General features: G+C 36.1%; 1 protein-coding gene across 13 annotated transcripts in view; it reads right to left on the minus strand.

Moving 5' to 3' along the window:
• sdk1b (sidekick cell adhesion molecule 1b) overlaps nucleotides 1-18175 on the minus strand; it is a 456411-nt gene that overhangs the window by 377651 nt on the left and 60585 nt on the right. For 5 of the 13 annotated variants that reach the window (NM_001443430.1, XM_087235717.1, XM_087235715.1 and 2 more), the window contains exons 1-3: nucleotides 4946-4993; nucleotides 2369-2462; nucleotides 1097-1183 (exon numbers count right to left, since the gene is read on the minus strand). Coding sequence is in view for 6 of the 13 variants with exons in the window: in NM_001443429.1 (NP_001430358.1) it covers nucleotides 2369-2375 (7 nt within the window). In the remaining 7 variants the exon portion in view is untranslated. Of the gene's footprint in view, nucleotides 1-1096; nucleotides 1184-2368; nucleotides 2463-4945; nucleotides 4994-18175 lie in introns of those variants that run through there. The other 8 variants (NM_001443429.1, XM_087235711.1, XM_087235708.1 and 5 more) reach the window with 3 other exon arrangements.

Consider the following 18175-nt stretch of genomic DNA (forward strand, 5'->3'; position numbering starts at 1 on the left):
TCAATAGCTGGTTAGAATAAGGTCAAACACTCAGCGATGGATTCTAAGCAGCTCTGATTTAAGTAAAAGCCTATACCGGCCTGATACATCAAGGCTTTTTTCACAACCTGAACCTGAAATGCATAATGTTTTCCCATAGGAAGTATTATATATATGAAGCACGCACATTATCAGGGTTGGGAAGGTTGCTTTAAAGAAGTAATTCGCTACAGATTACGTTTACTACATTGTTTAAAAAGTCATTTGTAACTTATCTCGATAGATTACTAACACTTAGTAGGTTAATCTAAATATGTTTGGTAACAAATGATGAACAATACATTTATTACTGTATTTATTCAACATTGTTCTCGATTGGTAATGAAAATAAAGTTGTTCATTCTTAGTTCATGTTTGTAAATGCATTAAGTAACTAATGGAATCTTCTTGTAAAGTGACCATAATGTGTAATACTAGGAAAGTAATTACATCCACAAATAACAGCAATCTTTATAGTGTTCAGATTAACATGATATTTCAAAAAAAGAAAAAAATGCAGACAATCTATAATATTCAAAAATGCAAGATATACAGATGAAACCAGAGGTTTACATACACTGTAAAGCACATAACCATTTAAAAAAAAAGTCATGTTAATGTGACTTAACGTTTTCTCTTTTAGGTAAGTTAGGACTATTACATTTGTTTCTGATATGCTTAATGGCAGAATAATGAGAGAGATATTTTTTGAGAAATTGTTATAACTTTTCTTAAAACTTAAGTTTACATACAATACGATTATTATGCCTCTGAAAAAGCTCAGATGATGGTGTCAAGGTTTTGAAAGTTTCTGATTGGCTAATTGGCAACATTTGAGTTAATTGGAGGCACAACTGTAGAATAGTATTTAAGGAAAACTTCAAACACACGGCTTTCTTGTGTGACACCATGGAAAAATCAACATGCCAGAATCAACAAAAAAGCCAGATTACAATGTGCTAAATTACTCTGGGAAAAAGAATAATTTTGACATGTCGTGTGGTCTGATGGAACTAAGATTGAACTGTTTGGCCATAATGACCAGTGTTACATATGGAGGACAAAAAAGAAGACTTACAAGCCTAAGAACAACATCCCAATTGTGAAGTATGGAGGTGGCAGCATCATGTTGTGGGGCTGTTTTGCTGCAGGAGGGACTGGTCCACTTCACAGCATAGATGGCATCATGAAGAAAGAACATTATGTTGAAATACTGAAGCAACATCTCAAGACATCAGCCAGGAAATTAAAACTTGGCTACAAATGGGTTTTCCAAACAGACCATGACCCTAAGCATACTGCCAAATTAGTTAAAATGTGCTTTAAAGACAACAGAGTGAATGTTTTGCAGTGGCCATCACAAAGCCCTGAACTCAGTCCTATAGAAAATTTGTGGGCAGAGTTGAAAAAGCTTGTGCGAGCAAGACAGTCAAAAAATCAGCTACACAAATTCTGTCAGGAGCAATGGGCCAAAATTCCTTCAAACAATTGTGAGAAGCTTGTGAAAGGATGCATAAAAAACATTTGAACAAAGTCATACAGTTTAAAAGCAAAGCTAAAAAAAATACCAAGGAAATGTGCAAATTTTTGGCTGTCTTGAAATTAATAATAATACATATATACACACACACACATCATATGAAGCAGTATAGAAATTAAGATGACTATAATTTAGCATCAATTATTACAATTAAATATTATAATTGTCTGTGAAGGGGTATTTTAATGAAATACAGTTATACATATTCTGAATTTTAAATAATAAAGTTATATGTATTCCATGCCCTTAAAACCCTGCAAAAGTAATAGGGAATTTATAAAAAAGCAGTAATGGTCTTCTTGTTTGTCTACAGTAGTTTCATTAGCAACCAATGTCTGTGAATAATAGCTCAGAAGTGGGCAAAAAAAAAAAAAAGTCTAGAAAGTTTGATTCTCAGGCTTGTTTCTCATGCCTTGAGGCGACGACTCTATTGCGTTACAACAGAGAAATCTGATCCTTCACCACCACCCATTAGCAAAAGAGAGATGTCCTCATTCTTCCATTTCTATCACTGGAGAGAAGGAAAAGCAGGAAGGGGGGAAAAAAGGAGGATGTGTATGTGTGTAGCAAACCAACACAGTGGGCAAACTCTTGAAAGAGAACGGTAAGAATGAGATATGGCCGCAGAGATACAGAGCGCAGACTGACTGTCACTGACAAAATGGGGGAGAAAGAAAGTGGGAGGGTAAGAGAAAAGACACTTGCGGGAGGAGAAGAGACTGAAAGTGGGAAAGAGAGTGATGGATAGGCACCGGAGAGGAGATAAGAGAGGTCTGTAGGTGGTAGAGGTATATAATATCCATGCATTACCTCCCATGAGCTTCTCCTGTGGGGTGATGTAGCCTCAGGATAAAGCAGATATGGAAAAGTTTGAGAGCGCTGGTGTTAAGCACTGTACATGGGCCTGTGATAAAGAAAAGCAATGCGGGTTTTATTTTGACAGTTATTTATTTATTTATTTATTTATTTATTTAAATGTACATATTAAAGTCAGCGTGAAGCGGAAGATGCTGAGACTTTTATTTCAGTGTGTTGATGTTCTTCAGACTGAACTGGAGGGGCGGAGCTTTCTTTTTGTGCATCATTTCCTCATAGCAAACTAATCAAACTAATCCCTCATAGCTGACATCAACATAAGGTCCAACTCACCGAAAGTGGAAACAAATAGCAAAATAGACTTTAATTAAATATTATCAAAAAATGTTTCACTTGCATAATTAACAATGGCAGCTAGCAAAATAAACATTGTAAATTTCGATTTAGATTTCACACAGACTGTAATGTGATGATTTTGAAAAATAATACGGAGCAAAGAAAGGTAACACTTTATTTTGATGGTCCATTTGAGTTTTAGTAGACTGTCTGCTTAATAGCTGTTGATACTGCTGCTAAACAGATAAGAAACTTTGCATGTGAACGTTACTAACCCTAACCCCAACAGTCTACTTATAATCTAATGAAGAATTAGTTGTCACGTAGATGCAGTGTAACTAAAATTCAACAAACGGACCATCAAAATAAAGTGACCAAAATGTTTTTGTTTTTTTTAATTGAACAAACTGCTTCACTTCAGTTGAAAGTGGTAATTAAGACTTACTTTAAAAAATAAACTTTATAATCATCTAACAGTCTAACAGAACAATCTACTCAGTTTACAAAAAGTCACACTTTAATTATTAAAGTTATAACTATTACAAATACACTGTGTGTATATATATATATATATATATATATATATATATATATATATATATATATATATATATATATATATATATATATATATATACATTTTTTTTTTGGATATTAAGAATATATATATTCTTGATATCCAAAATAATGAGCAGCAAGATAGCAATGAAAATCTTTATAAATTACTATTTAGCAACTAGATTTTTGCACAGATTGTTTTTGGTTGTTGTTTTTGCCCCAGCTTTATGTGGGCCAAACAACAGAATCCTCAAACATTGGGTTGCACTTTTATTAGCCATGCTGTCACAAAATCTTTCATGGCAGCAACTCTTAGGCATGTAGACATGGTCAAGACAATCTGCTGCAGCTCAAACCGATCATCAGAATGGGGAATAAAGGTGATTTAAGTCAGTGGTTCTCAAAGTGGGGGTCGGGACCCCTTGAGGGGTCGCGGAACAATGAAGGGGGGTCGCCTGGTGATTTCCAAAAATCTACTTATTATTATTAAACCAAAAGAATTAGCATATTTTATCCATAACCAACTGATGAGAAAAAAACAGCCGTTTATAGTTACTATAGTAGCTTATTTACTTGTTCTATTGGATTGCGATCCTGGGGTAAATACATTATTTTAAAGACATCAATAGCGTCAGATGCAGCAGATTGATTTTATAACACCAGGTTAAACTTTCTGGCCCATTTACAGCACTGAAATACATGTAAAAAATTAAACGAAGAATAGACTTTGGTCTATTGGTGTGTGTATGCGCCATTTCATGCAAGTTTTCTGTATTTATAATCACCTCAGGGGATATTGGGGGTCGCGAGTCACTGGTATTGTTATTTTAGGGGTCGCGTGCTGAAAAGTTTGGGAACCCCTGATTTAAGTGACTGAATGTGGCTTGGTTGTTGGTGCCAGACAGGCTGGTCTGAGTATTTCAGAAACTGCTCATCTACAGTGATTTTCACGCATAATCATCTCTAGGGTTTACAAAGAATGGTCAGAAAAAAAGAGAAAATATCCAATTAGTGGCATTTCTGTGGGCGCAAATGCCTTGATGACACCTGAGGTCAGAGGAGAATGGCCAGACTGGTTCAAACTAATAGAAAGGCAACAGTAACTCAAATAACCACTCGTTAGAGCATCTGTAAACACACAACACGTCAATGAGTTCACTGTACTCAAATGGCCTCCACAGTCACCAGAACTCAATCCAATAGAGCACCTTTGGGATGTGGTAGAGCAGGATATTTGATTAGAATCATGGATGTACAGCCAACAAATCTGCAGCAACTGCGTGATGCAATCACATCAATATGGACCATGGTGTTGAATGTACACCACAAAGGATTAAGGCAGTTCTGACGGAAAAAGGGCGTCCAACCCAGTACTAGTAAGGTGTACCTAATAAAGTGGCCAGTGAGTGTATGTTGGATTGACCAGATGGAGATGACGGAATACCAGGAACATAAAGGACCAGACACTGAGACCAAACAACAACCAGTTGGGGAAGCAGGATAGACCACACTTATAAAAAAAAACAACCACACACACACACACACACACACACACACACACACACACACACACACACACACACACACACACACACACACACACACACACACACACACACACACACACACACACACACACACACACACAAAACCTGGATATAAACAAAAACTATGTACCTTTGGAAAAAGTATAGCCACTAAAGGAGTGTGTAGTCCTTCGTTCACAATAAAGTGCAGTTTGGAGAGAAGCTTTATGGTGCTGGGGTAATGAGCATGATGACGTGCAAGTGTGGAACTAATCAATATGCAGGTGACAGTGATCGGGATGATTGAGGTGACTGAGGAAGAGGAGAACCTGGCATTTCTATAGCTTTGTTTCCATCCACCTATTTTATGGGTGGATTATTATTTTGCAAATGGGCATAAAAAAACAGTTGATGGAAACGCCATGATGCGCATAAATTTTGAAAATGCGCATAAAAAACCTATGCGCATAACTGAGTAGGATAAACTTTTTATTCGATAAGAAAAGATCCCCACAAACTACGATGGAAACACTTTTACCGCACAAACTCCAGCATGCGCATTAAAAAAAGTAATGTGATTTTGTTAAAAAAGATCATGTGATGCTTAAAATGTGTGTGAATGGACAAAACGTCAGGCTGAGCACATTATAAAACATCTGAAATGTTGTTTTTGTCATTATAAAATGCCTTACTGTTTCAGTATTAGTGTTATTATATTATTAATGACCTCCAGAATCAAGAGCGCCTGTGCTCCGCGTCTGACACCTTCAAACGCCACTGCTCGCTCACTGCATGTCAGGATTGTCTTCTGAGGCGCATTCATTTAGAAAAGATTAATGCAGCTTCTCCTACTGCCGCAAATGCAGTTTTTACTGTTGATATTTGACGCCAGTTAATCAGGAACTGCGATTTTTTTTTTTTCTTTGACTCGTTGGATGAAAACGCTGCTTATTTCGCACAACTTTTATGTGATAATCCAGTTTTGCGCATAAAGTTTATTAGCATTTTTGGATGGAAACATAGCTTGTGACATTCTTAATGCGTATATTTACATAGAGTATTGTCTTAATCGCATTGAAATTGGCTAATTGGTGTCTGATTAAGAGTCTTTCATGTAGATAGTGATTTTGATGACCTTAAGTCCTTTGCTGCGGGCACACTGGACTTTTCTCCCCATGGACTTCCATTCATATGCACGAGAATGCTTCAGCCATTAAATGTAAGGTTGTGCGGCAGGTTTCGCAGTTCACTGCATTGGAAAGTTCTATCTTGGTGAACTCTGACTTGCGAAATCACATCACATGATTGCGTGAGACCAATCGAGGATCAAAACATGACCACTCCAGACAAAAACTTTAAATATGGACCATCGCTAAATTTTTTTAATGTCTAATCGTCTTGTTTAATCCTGCCCTTTTTCGCAGTGCCATACTACAGAATTTCACAAGCTAAAACTCTAGTGTGACTGTGGCAATAATCAAACTAAACACAAATGGAATCAAGACTTGTGGAGTATGTCACAAGTGGAATTTAGTGGCATTATTGTAGTGCAGTAGACATGAAAACACCGCAATCGAACTATTACCATCATGAAGGACTTTTCGACGCATTTTACAACAGGATGTACACTATTCTCTGCACCTCAGAGAACCACAGATATCCGCATCACAAAAAGCGGAGGGTTTCTTCCCATACGGACTGTGGTATCAAACTCCATTAAAACAACACTTCTCCAGCAGTTCATATTCTCATCTAATATCTTATTTGTCACTGGGGCATGCAGGAAATGTTCCTGAACGAAAGGGAAAGTGCCAAACAACAGTTAAAGTTGACAAATTAAAAAGGAAACCCAAAATTACATGAACCTCCAGAGGAAATGTGGATAACATGGTGACACAATGACATTAATTGAATCATGTGCTATGCTATAATATGTTAAATAGGATCATTCAAAAAGCAACACCTTAATAATATTATTGTCCTATTCAGATTAAGGCAAATAATTTGGTTACTGATGTCCATGTAAACTTAGTTAGTGTTGATTTGATATGAAAAAAGCCTTCATTTTATGTTTTAAAGGATATTTTTATATTTTTATCAAATAATTTGTCTCCTTAAATCATTCAATAATATAATTATGTACTTTATGTACACTGTATAAACAACAATAGATACAGCAGTATCCAAAATAACTTCATTCACTTCATTGAATTCAAATATCTCTCAATGTGTAAAATGTAACTAAATGCCCATTCATCCGACAAAAGGCCATAGGATTTTATCTTACCCATAACTGGTACAACCAGCCCCTGAATATCATAACTGCATTTTGATAAATACCAATAAATGAAACCACATACAGCAGCATGTTAAAAACAACTCAGATTTCCTCAGCAATGATCTGGAAGCCCTCCAGCATGCCAGTAACTTTTGCAAAGACAGTTTTGCTTTGTGAATTCTCATATGATTAGCCCTAAACCACTGCAAAGGTGTTGTGTGTGACGATAGCCTTGGGTCATATGAAAAACCATGCAGTTGATATCCATGATCACAGGATTCTGAGCTCCAGTGCTCACGGCCACAGGTTAGTGTGTGTTTGTACCCAGACCCAGAGGCTCAGCGCTGAGGTAAGTTCAGGTGAGCAGCCGAATCCTGAAACCTTATCTGAACGCTCCTGCTCTCTCTATAAATCACCACACACCAGACACACCCTGAAAACAGCACAATAGAGGACGTGAAGGGAGTGAAATGACACAAGACAGAATAAAAGGAGAAACTAGTAAATTATTCACTGCAAAACTGTTTTTCTTAATTCGATTTTTTGTCTTCTTTATAGTCCAAATAAATAATCTGCCAATGGGGTAAGCAAAATAATCTTGTTTTGCCTTTTGACATAAGATTATTTTCTTACCCTTATAGGCAGATTATTTTGCTTGTTATAAGGAAAAACTCACCTAATTTTGCCTTATTATTTCTTAAAACAAGACAATATGTTTTCTTTGACTAGAAAATTCTTCTTGATTTAAGAATTTTTAGATATTTGGCCTAGAAACAAGACAGAAAATCTAAGTAAGAATATATATATATATATATATAACAAAGCCAAGAAATGTTTTTTATGTTGCTTTAACTTATTTTATAAGTTAATCAGGTTTCAACTAATTTGTTTACCTTAATATTTAGTCAGTTTAAATGATGTAAGTTGAGATGACTAGAAAAGCTAATTTCATTCTAACTAAAACATGGAAGGCAGCAAGAATTGTTTTCAGTGTATATTTTTTAAAGGTCTTTGCATTTATAAAGCAACATAGCAAAATTGTGAAATCCCAATAATTTCTTCTTTTTTCTTGTGTAACATCATAAATGTTATCACTTTCTGTTATTGCAGGTGTTCTTGCTTAATATGAGTATTATTTTTTAGAATAAAACTCATACTGTATGTTCATCAAATATTTAATATTATTAATATAATCCTTCTTCAAAATTGTCACATTTTGGTTGCAAATCTTTTTTGTGTTCTTCGTGTTTCCTTTGCTCCACCTGTGTTTTCATGGTTAGTAATTTTGTTTCTCACCTGTTTCCTGTTTATTTAACTTATTCTGTGTGTTTATTTGTGTTTAGTTTATAGTCAACTTTTAGTCACATAGGTATAAAAGCTATACCTAAAGCTCCGGATACCAAACTTTACAACACATGTTTCTCTAATACATGTCATTCAATGAGGAGACTTTGCCAAGTAAACAACATTGTGGGAAAAATGCATATCATTGCAGTAATCAAAAGTAAATTGGTTAATTTTCAACATGTTTAACCTTAAATATTGATTTAATCTATTTTAAGAGTTTAATTCAATAGTCAACATTTAAATATTTAAGCTCTTATTATACAAATCACAAGTTGCACTTTATTTTGACGGTCCATTTGAGTATTAGTAGACTGTCTGCTTAATATCTGTTGGTACAGACATTCAACAGACATTTAACTGACTATAAGAAACTTTGCAAGTACATGTCAGCTTACCTTAACCCTAACCCCTAACTCTACCCCAAACCTAACAGTCTACTTATAATCTAATGAGAACTAGCTGGCATGTAGATGCAATGTAACTTATATTCAACAAACGGACCATCAAAATGAAGACCAAATCACAGTTTTATAACAGTTAGGATGCAGTGTAGGGCACTCATCTTTCTGTGGCCTATAGCAGAGGTTCTCAACCTTTTTATTTTTTATTTTTTATTTTTTTAGTTTCTATGTCATTATCACATGACCTCCCCTCATCAGTTGCCTCAAATCACTTCCATTCATGAATTCTCTCGCACAGCAGTATGGGGTAGCATAGCGTCTATTTGATGTGCACTTCAGAATCTTACTGGAAGTAGTAGGTCATCTAGGTATTTTTTGCATACTATTTTTCGAACATACATATTCGGACATACTACTTGGCTCGCATGCAGTTTTTAGCGTACTACAGTGTGTACATTATAGTATGCGATTTTCGACAAAAAGCTTCAAGTTGGAGCTAAACTCTACAGAACAACTGAATCCAAAGTGGTCAGTCATGGAAAACAGGAAATGCCATTACATTCATTCATTCATTTTCTTTTTGGCTTAGTCCCTTTATTAATCTGGGGTTACCACAGCAGAATTAACCGCCAATTTATCCAGCATATGTTTTATGCAGCAGATACCCTTCCAGCTGCAACCCATCAGGGGAAACATCCAAACACAATCATTCACTCTCATATACTATGGCCAAATTAGCTTACCCAATTCACCTATAGCGCATGCACCCAAAGGAAACCCATGTGAACACAGAGAGAGCATGCAAACTCCACACAGAAACGTCAACTGACCCAGTCGAACCAGCGACCTTCTTTCTGTGAGGCGATTGTGGTACCCACTGCGCCACCGTGACGCCCTAATTATTGTATAATATTCAAGTTAATTTTAAGCTATCTTGCTGCCCACCTGCAGGATCACTGAGGCCCTCTAGTGAGTCACGGCACACCAGTTGAAAATCCTCAGCCTATAGTGATCATCAAACAAAATCAGTGGATATCAAGGCTATAATGTGATTGGTTATAAAACGAGAGGAGTCTGGATGCAGACTAGGTGCAGTTGAAAATCTAAGCTGTATACAATGCTTTTTAATGCACTCACCTTACCCCACTCCTAACCCTACCCCTCCCTGTGATTTCACCAGCTCCATTAAGTGCACTGTGTATGACATTGCATCTCTGAGATATGCAATCTTAGTTTGCATCATTAAGGCTCCATCCAGATACTATATGAAACCCTTCCGTGATCCAAGGTTGCTTTTACACTTCTTCCAACAGCAGATCCATCAACCCAAATTCAGATCATCTCTGGTTTAGTTTTTGGTTCATCAGATTTAATGGGATTTTAAAGTGTTTTGGCTTCTTTTATTTAACAAAATCCTAAATCTTCACCTTAGCTCTCCTTTAATATTTTAATAAAAAAAAGGTGAAACACCTGGTAGATCACCCACAAAAGAAAACACACAACCCATTAGCAATACCTTGGAAATGGCTCAACTGCCTTAGCCTCATGGTGGCAAGTTTTTCATAAGCCAGCGGGATTCATATCATCTTGAGGAAACGTCTGGCTGACACCACCTGGACTCAGCTCCACACCAGGTGGTGCGGTGATTCAGTGTCCATTGTTGGACCGGACAGCACTAACACCTGGACCCTGAAGAACCCCTGAAGTGCATGAAAAATTGCCAAGGCTACCAAATCTGTTGTTCATTCCCCTCACTAACAAACACCTACGAGTACACATTTACCTGAGAGCGGAGAATAGCCTCATGTATCTTAACTTGCCCTGTTTAAACCCTCTCATCCCCCACACTGGAGGTGCTTAGGTAATGTAATCCTGTCTCACTCCATCTCCCGTAATAGATGAACTCTGTTCACGTCAGCTCCTAGTGTGACCAATACATCACAGGTGTCTAGCGTTCGCTCCCAAACACACACACACACACTCTCTCAGAGGGAAATAAATTTGAGCAATAAATAATGAAACGTCCCGCTGTCTCAAACAGATGTATCAAAGAGACCGTCCCTCGCGCAAGAGACTGGCATGGAGGACGCTGCAGAAAGAATCAGGCGTGGTAAGATTCAAATGAGGTTTTGTTGATAATACATTTACATAACAGAGAAAAGCTCATGTTTAATTGATTTCGTCGGAATTTATTCGGCAGAGCCCTGAGCCTGAAAGAGCAAGGGCTGGGTAGAGGCGACCCAGCAAAGAGCTGTCAGACTGCACATCGCAAGCGCAAGATTAGGGCATTAGTCTTGCGCTCCATTTTTTTTCCTTTTTCTCAAATGATTGTCGCTCAATGAAATATGCATTTGGAATCTTAACAGGTAGACCGCCGTGTTATGATTTGCTTTTTTTGCTTGGAGCAAGGCCTCTCAAACAAAGGCCTGGATCGACCGACCTGCGGATATTTTTAAGCATCTCATCTAAATTATCTAAAGAAAAATACAGCTTTCCTGGAAGAGTTACTTTAAATTTAAAAAGTCAAAGCAACTTAGATTGCATTGCAGGCGCACATTTTATCCATATATGCATTTTGTGGGAATTGAACCCTTATTTATTTATTTTTTTTTACAGCCAGTGCAATGTTCGACTGTGCTACAGGTGTTATATATAACCAATCTCGGTAACACTTTATAATAACTACACACTATAAATCATTTATTAAGCATTAGCAAATAGTGAATTCATTATCTGTTAAGCATTAACTCTACATTAATAAACGTTAGTAAGCAGTTTATAACTGCAGCTACAAATGCTCTATTCTTGACTTATAACCACATTTAAAATGTGCTTAATAATTGTATTTTCATACTTAGTAAATTATTATTTTTTCATTACTAAATTAAATATTGCATTATTTACAAACCAGTTGTATTTAAGAGTAGTTGAGGGTTTTTAGGATCATTCAGAATGAGTTAGTAAATGATTAATAAACTATTAAAATCAACGTTTATATGTCTTATTATTCAGGCATATACTAATAGTTAACTAATATGTTAATAAATGCTTTATTAACTCAACTTCATGCAGTTTTGGGACCTAATCTAAAGTGAGGACTATTCATGCTTTATAAATCCCTTATAAATGACAACGTTTAAATGACGTTAACGTTTATTAATGTAGAGTTAATGCTTAACAGATAATGAATTCACTATTTGCTAATGCTTAATAAATGATTTATAGTGTGTAGTTATTATAAAGTGTTACCAAATGAATTACTAATTCAGTTTTTTTTTTACATTTAGGTTACCTGGTTGATTAAACTTTGGTTCAACACTGCAGGTGGAGGTAACCAGTGCTTAATTTGAGCCAGATCCTGTTCAGAAAAATGTCAGATATTCGTGTTTTGTGTTCCAGTATTTATTTTAATGGATTCAGCATTAACTTGTGCGTGGTAAATGCGCAAGTTAAAGCAAAAGTCACGTTTAACTATTGGCCCTCAACAATATTTTCAGCCATTCAGCTTTCTTATGTTTACAATTCTTACATTGCTTGGTAATTGTTTCACGCGCAGTGAGCAGCAAAAATAAATAATGGCATAGTGGCCTAAATAAATAATATTTGTATTTTCAAAATGGCAAAGAGGCAGTCAAGCACTTATTCATTTTTTTAAATCATGAGTAAATCTGATAGTGAGACAGGTCAAGATACATCTTAAGAAGATGAAACTGCTTGAATGGATCAGGATAACGGGAGACAGAAGCAAAGCGATCTCAAGTCAGACAGAAAACCTGACAGAAGAGGTAACTGGGGGCTCTTCTTGAAGATTAGGCTGAGTGAGTTTCTTAGGGTTTTTTTTTTTTTTTCACTTGGCACATAATATTGAAGTGAACTGAATAATGATTGTTCATATGATTTATGTTTGTAGCTACATGTTTTTATTTACCATGGCTGACCTATAATGTTATATGGCACAAAATAATAAAAGACCATTCAGAAATGTGATGCTGTTTTTTGCACTCTCACCGCTTTATGACATCATGTTCCGGAAAAACTCAAATTGTGTGGTGGACGTCAGTCACGGTAACTTTTATTTCCAGGTTTTGTTATGAAAATTATTCATCTACAAATTAAGCACCGGAGGTAACCTCTAAACAGGGTAAGGATCTCCTCAGCATACAGTGTCTTAATGTTTAATAAAATTTGGACTGAAAGCCCTGCAGTGACCAAACCTCTCATCTACTGAAAGAAACAAAGACCACATGAGTAGCATGTTTACTTTAGTGATCTATTTAGAAATTTATTTAGTTCAAATTGGAAACCATGTTTGTAATAATACTGGGCACCCAAACACCGGATATAAGTGTGGTAAAGTTAGAGGTGAAGTGTCATGGTTTGGTGGTGTTTTGTGCAGCAGGATAGTGGCCTATTATACAGATTCATGTTATATAAAATAAAATAAACTCTTCAGCAAGATGTGGTTCCTTCCTTGCATTCATTGCCCAATCAGACACAACGTAAAGTAAAATGGGTAAAGCAGCTCCTTAATAAAAGAAACAGCAGAAACAACAATGAAATTGCAGCTGCTTAGTCCTGAACTAAACCTGATTGATTGAGAATGTATGGAAAAACCTAGTAAAACATTTTGCCTAAAAAAATCTCAGCAACATGTGGTTCCTTCCCTGCATTCATTGCACAAATCAGAAACAATTTAAAGCAAAATGGGTAAAGCTGTTCTTTTAAGCTGAAATAAATAAAAATAATAATAACGGCAGCAATGTCAATGAATATGCAGCTCATGAACTAAACCTGATTGAAAATGTATGGAAAAGACTTGTAAAACATTTTAACAATGAAACCAGTCACTGAACTGTGGAAAAATCTGAAGAAGAGCTGATCAAGATTGCAGAAAAGCAGCGTGAGAGACTAATTTTAATTTAACTTTGAAACAATTTTAACAAAATAAATGGTGTTTCAATAAAGTGCTTTCATTATTTGGAAAAAGTAAATGCTGTAAGTATTATTTTAGCATTCATGTTGTTTGCGATACTTTATTAAGGCAGACATTCTAAAATAGGTATTTGCCTGTTTATTCCTGCCACACAGCCTAAGAAATGTTAGCAAACCATTGTGTCCTTTGCATAATACGACCACAAACAAGCTTTAAAGTAATATGAAAGTGTTCATTTTGGATTTTATGTCCAAAATGAAATTTGACTGCAGCACAAATGTTCCATATACTTCATATTCTCTTTGTGAAACGACCTATTTAACCACTTTTCAGAAACTAATTTATATATACCTAATTGCCTCCAGTGTAAAATTCAATCACTGACACTTAATTCAGCGAGGATGTGCCGGTGTCTGTGTCGACAGAGAGAGAGAGAAAGAGGATGAGAGCGTGGCTTCCCTTAAGAGCTGTGATTCTGATAAAGAAAAATAGCGCAGAAACGGTAGGGGTTTGCTTAACCAAAAGCCAAGCATGTGTGTGTGTGTTTTTGTTTGTGTGTGTGTGTGTGTGTGTGTTTGTGTGCATGACACGTAACTGTTTTTTCTCCTAAATAATTGGTTTCAGTCAGTCTAAGCTGCACCAGCATTAATATGTCAAACTGACAGTAAGCATCAGGACCGGGGGTTAACTACTCCTTTCAGCCAGCAAGAGCTTTATAGCCTTCAACACATGGGTTGGTGTTGCCTTGTCCACTTATTAGAAGCAATTTTATTCATGTTTGTTAAGAAAGTTGCATTTTTTTTTTTTCTTGAATACAAACCGAGTTAAAAATGAAAATTTGCTGTTACCTTATTCACCCCTAGGCCATCAGATATCTAAATGACTTTTTTTTTCAGTAGAACATTAAAGTTTAAAGATAAAGTTTTGAGACTTCCGGTTGCCATGTAAAGTTGCAAAGTCGAGCGCTCTGCAAACTAATTCTTGAATTTGCTAAATACATAGTTACAACCTACTTCAAGTTTATTGCTGCAGCTGCTAATTTGTTTTGTGGACTATTTCTGGACCTTGCGCCTTGATGTCGAAAGCCCTGCGTCAGAAAAAGACTGATTCTGTGAATCCTAATGGGTCCTCTGAATCTGTCAAAGATGAAATTAGGTACACCTTACTAGCAGCGGGTTGAACCCCCTTTTGCCTTCAGAACTGTGCTAGTCCTTCATGGCGTAGATTCAACAAGATACTCGAAATATTCCTCAGAGATTTTGGTCCATGTGACATGACAGCATCAGGTAGTTGCTGCAGATTTGTCGGCTGCATATCCATGATGCGAATCTCCTCTTCCACCACATTCTTAAGGTGTTCAATTGGATTGAGTTCTGGTGACTATGGAGGCCATTTGAGTACAGTGAACTCATTGTCAGTCGTGTTCAAGAATCTAGTCTGGGATGATTCGTGTTTTATGACATGGCTTATTATCCATGTCAAAAGGAAGTATGGAAGTCCATCAGAAGATGGGTACACTGTGGTCATAAAGGGATGGACATGGTCAGCAACAATACTCAGAGAGGCTGTGGCATTGACACAATGCTCAATTGGTACTAATGGGCCCAAAGTGTCCCAAGAAAATATTCCAACACCATTACACCACCACCAGCAGCAGCCTGAAGCGTTGATACAAGGTAGGATGGATTCCTGCTTTCATGTTGTTGACACCAAATTCTGACTCTACAGTCTGGACATTCTTCTCTGACCTCTGGCATCAACAAGGCGCAATGCTGATGCTGACTGAATATTTTCTCTTTATCAGACCATTCTCTGTAAACCCCAGAGATGGTTGTGCGTGAAAATCCCAGTAGATCAGCGGTTTCTGAAATACTCAGACCAGCCCGTCTGGCACCAGCAACCATGCAACGTTCAAAGTCACTTAAATCACCTTTCTTCCCCATTCTGATCTTCAATTTGAACTGCAGCAGAACATCTTGATCGTCTCCACATGCCTAAATGCATTGAGTTGCTGCCATGTGATTGGCTGAATAGAAATTTGTGTTAACGGGCAGTTGGACAGGAGTACCCAATAAAGTGGCCAGTGAGTGTAGCTGAAATGGCTAAACAAAGTTGGCCGTAGTGTATGAGTGTGATTGTAAAAGTGTATGGGTGTTTCCTAGTACTGGGTTGCGGCTGGAAAGGCATCCGCTGTGTAAAACATATGCCGGAATAGTTGGCGGTTCATTCTGCTGCTGTGACCCCGGACAAATAAGAGACTAAGCTGAAGGAAAATTAATGAATGTCTACTGACAATACATAGAGTTACTTAAAGACATAGTTCGCCCAAAAATTCAAATTTACTCACTTTTACTCATTTACTTGCCCTCAAGTGGTCCAAAACTTGGGTTTTTTGTTAAAAAATTGACTTCATACCATTGAGTTCAAAAGCAGGAAAAACAAATATTCCGTAAGTCAATAGTTACAGGTTTTCAGCATTTTTAGAAACATTTTCTTTTGTGTTCAATGAACCACCAACTTATCCAGCATTTGTTTTAATCAGCGGATGCCCTTCCACCTGCAACCCGTCACTGGGAAACATCCATACACACACTCATTTACACACATACACTATACAGACAACTCCAGCTTACTTAATTCACATATCACATGTTTTTGGACTTGTGGGGTAAACCAGAGCACCCGGAGGAAACCCACGTGAACATGGGGAGAACCTGCAAACTCCACACAGAAATACTAACTGATCCAGCCAGGGCTAAAAACCAGCGACCTTCTTGTTGTGAGGCGATTGTGCTACCCAGTAATATATATTATAAGTGAGCAAATCACATCACATTACATTGTAAAAAAAAAATCCAGAAATTTACAGTTTATTTCTGGCAGCTGGGGTCCTGGAAAAAAAAACATAAAATAACAGCTTTTAAAAGACAAAAATTGACTATAAAATAATGGGCATTCAATTACAGATATTTCCTTAAATTTAAATTTCTGGTAATTTTTTGTAATTAAACTTTTATTTTACAGTAAATTTCTGTAATTTAACGGCTGTTGTTTTACATTTACCCAAGCTGCTAAATAAATGGTAAAATTGCGGATTAGCTTAACGCTTCATGTAAAATCTCATATGATTCTGTTAAAAAATAAATCCATAAATAGTCCAAGTTCATTAATTTATGATTAACAAACAGGATTAACTTATATTAATTTACAGTATGTTAAAGCAGCATAAAAACATATATTGTGTCGGGTTACTGACCATATCCTGTTTTTTAAAGTGAACACATGTTTTGGAGATTAGCTAACATTTGGGACGAGAAGCGATTTTCTATTAGAACTGGGTAATTAAATATTACTCCTAATTTTGTCCTCAGAAAATGATGAATTTATAGGAACTACAATACAATCTAGGCATGTCCATTCTTCATTTTCACTTGTTTTATCAGAAAAGCTTTATTATTCTGTTCTCTAAGTGCAAACAACAGGATTATTTCCTACTAAATCACATCGTACAACAACAAGGATTTTTAAATGTGAAACTATACTCATTCTTGTCCCAACATGAAAAAAACTGGGTTCTGCGCTCTCGTTATGCTGAACACATACAAGCTTCATGTCAGCACGCTCACAACCATCATAATAAGAGAAGAAAAATTAATTATTTTTCACCTTGAAAGAGGCACCGAGGTGTGTTTTGAATTACAACCTTTTTATAATTCTTCTCAGGGAAACTCAGTTGCTCTTTCAAACTTTTCATACAGCCACAGGAATCAGTGATGCAATACTGATCCTACTTTGGAAGTGCTTAAGTACACTAAAAATGGATTTCCGGATGCTTGTTTCATTTAGTTAATTAAAATGAGCTGATGCATTTTGTCACAGTTAATTAATTTAGTAAAATATGTTTTTTATGCATGTGTAAGGATGAAGCTTTTTTTAATATAAATGTAGGAATACTTGGTACATCTTATTTTGCAAGAACTTAAATAAATACACAGATTAAAGGCCACTGTTACATTTATTATTTATTTTTATTAAGTTATTTTATTTTTCATTTATTCATCCATCCATCAATTCATTTTATATTTATGTATTCATCCAACCATCCATCAATCCATCCATCCATACTTACATACATTTAATTTTTTTAGTTATTCATCCATCCATCCATCCACTTTATTGTTCAATTATTCATCCACCCATCCATTCATTTTTATTTATTCATCCATTCATACATCCATTTTATTTTGTATTTGTTCATTCATCCATTGATCCATTTTATTTATTTATTCATCCATCCATCCACTTAATTTTTTATTTATTCATCCATCCATTTTATTTTATTTATTCATCTATCCACCCATCCATTTGATTTTTGATTTATTCATCCATCCATACATACATTTATTTTTTATGTATTCATCC

The sequence above is a fragment of the Danio rerio genome, chromosome 1, assembly GCF_052040795.2.
Source record: "Danio rerio strain M-AB ecotype USA chromosome 1, GRCz13ab, whole genome shotgun sequence".
NCBI classification, from domain to species: domain Eukaryota; kingdom Metazoa; phylum Chordata; class Actinopteri; order Cypriniformes; family Danionidae; genus Danio; species Danio rerio.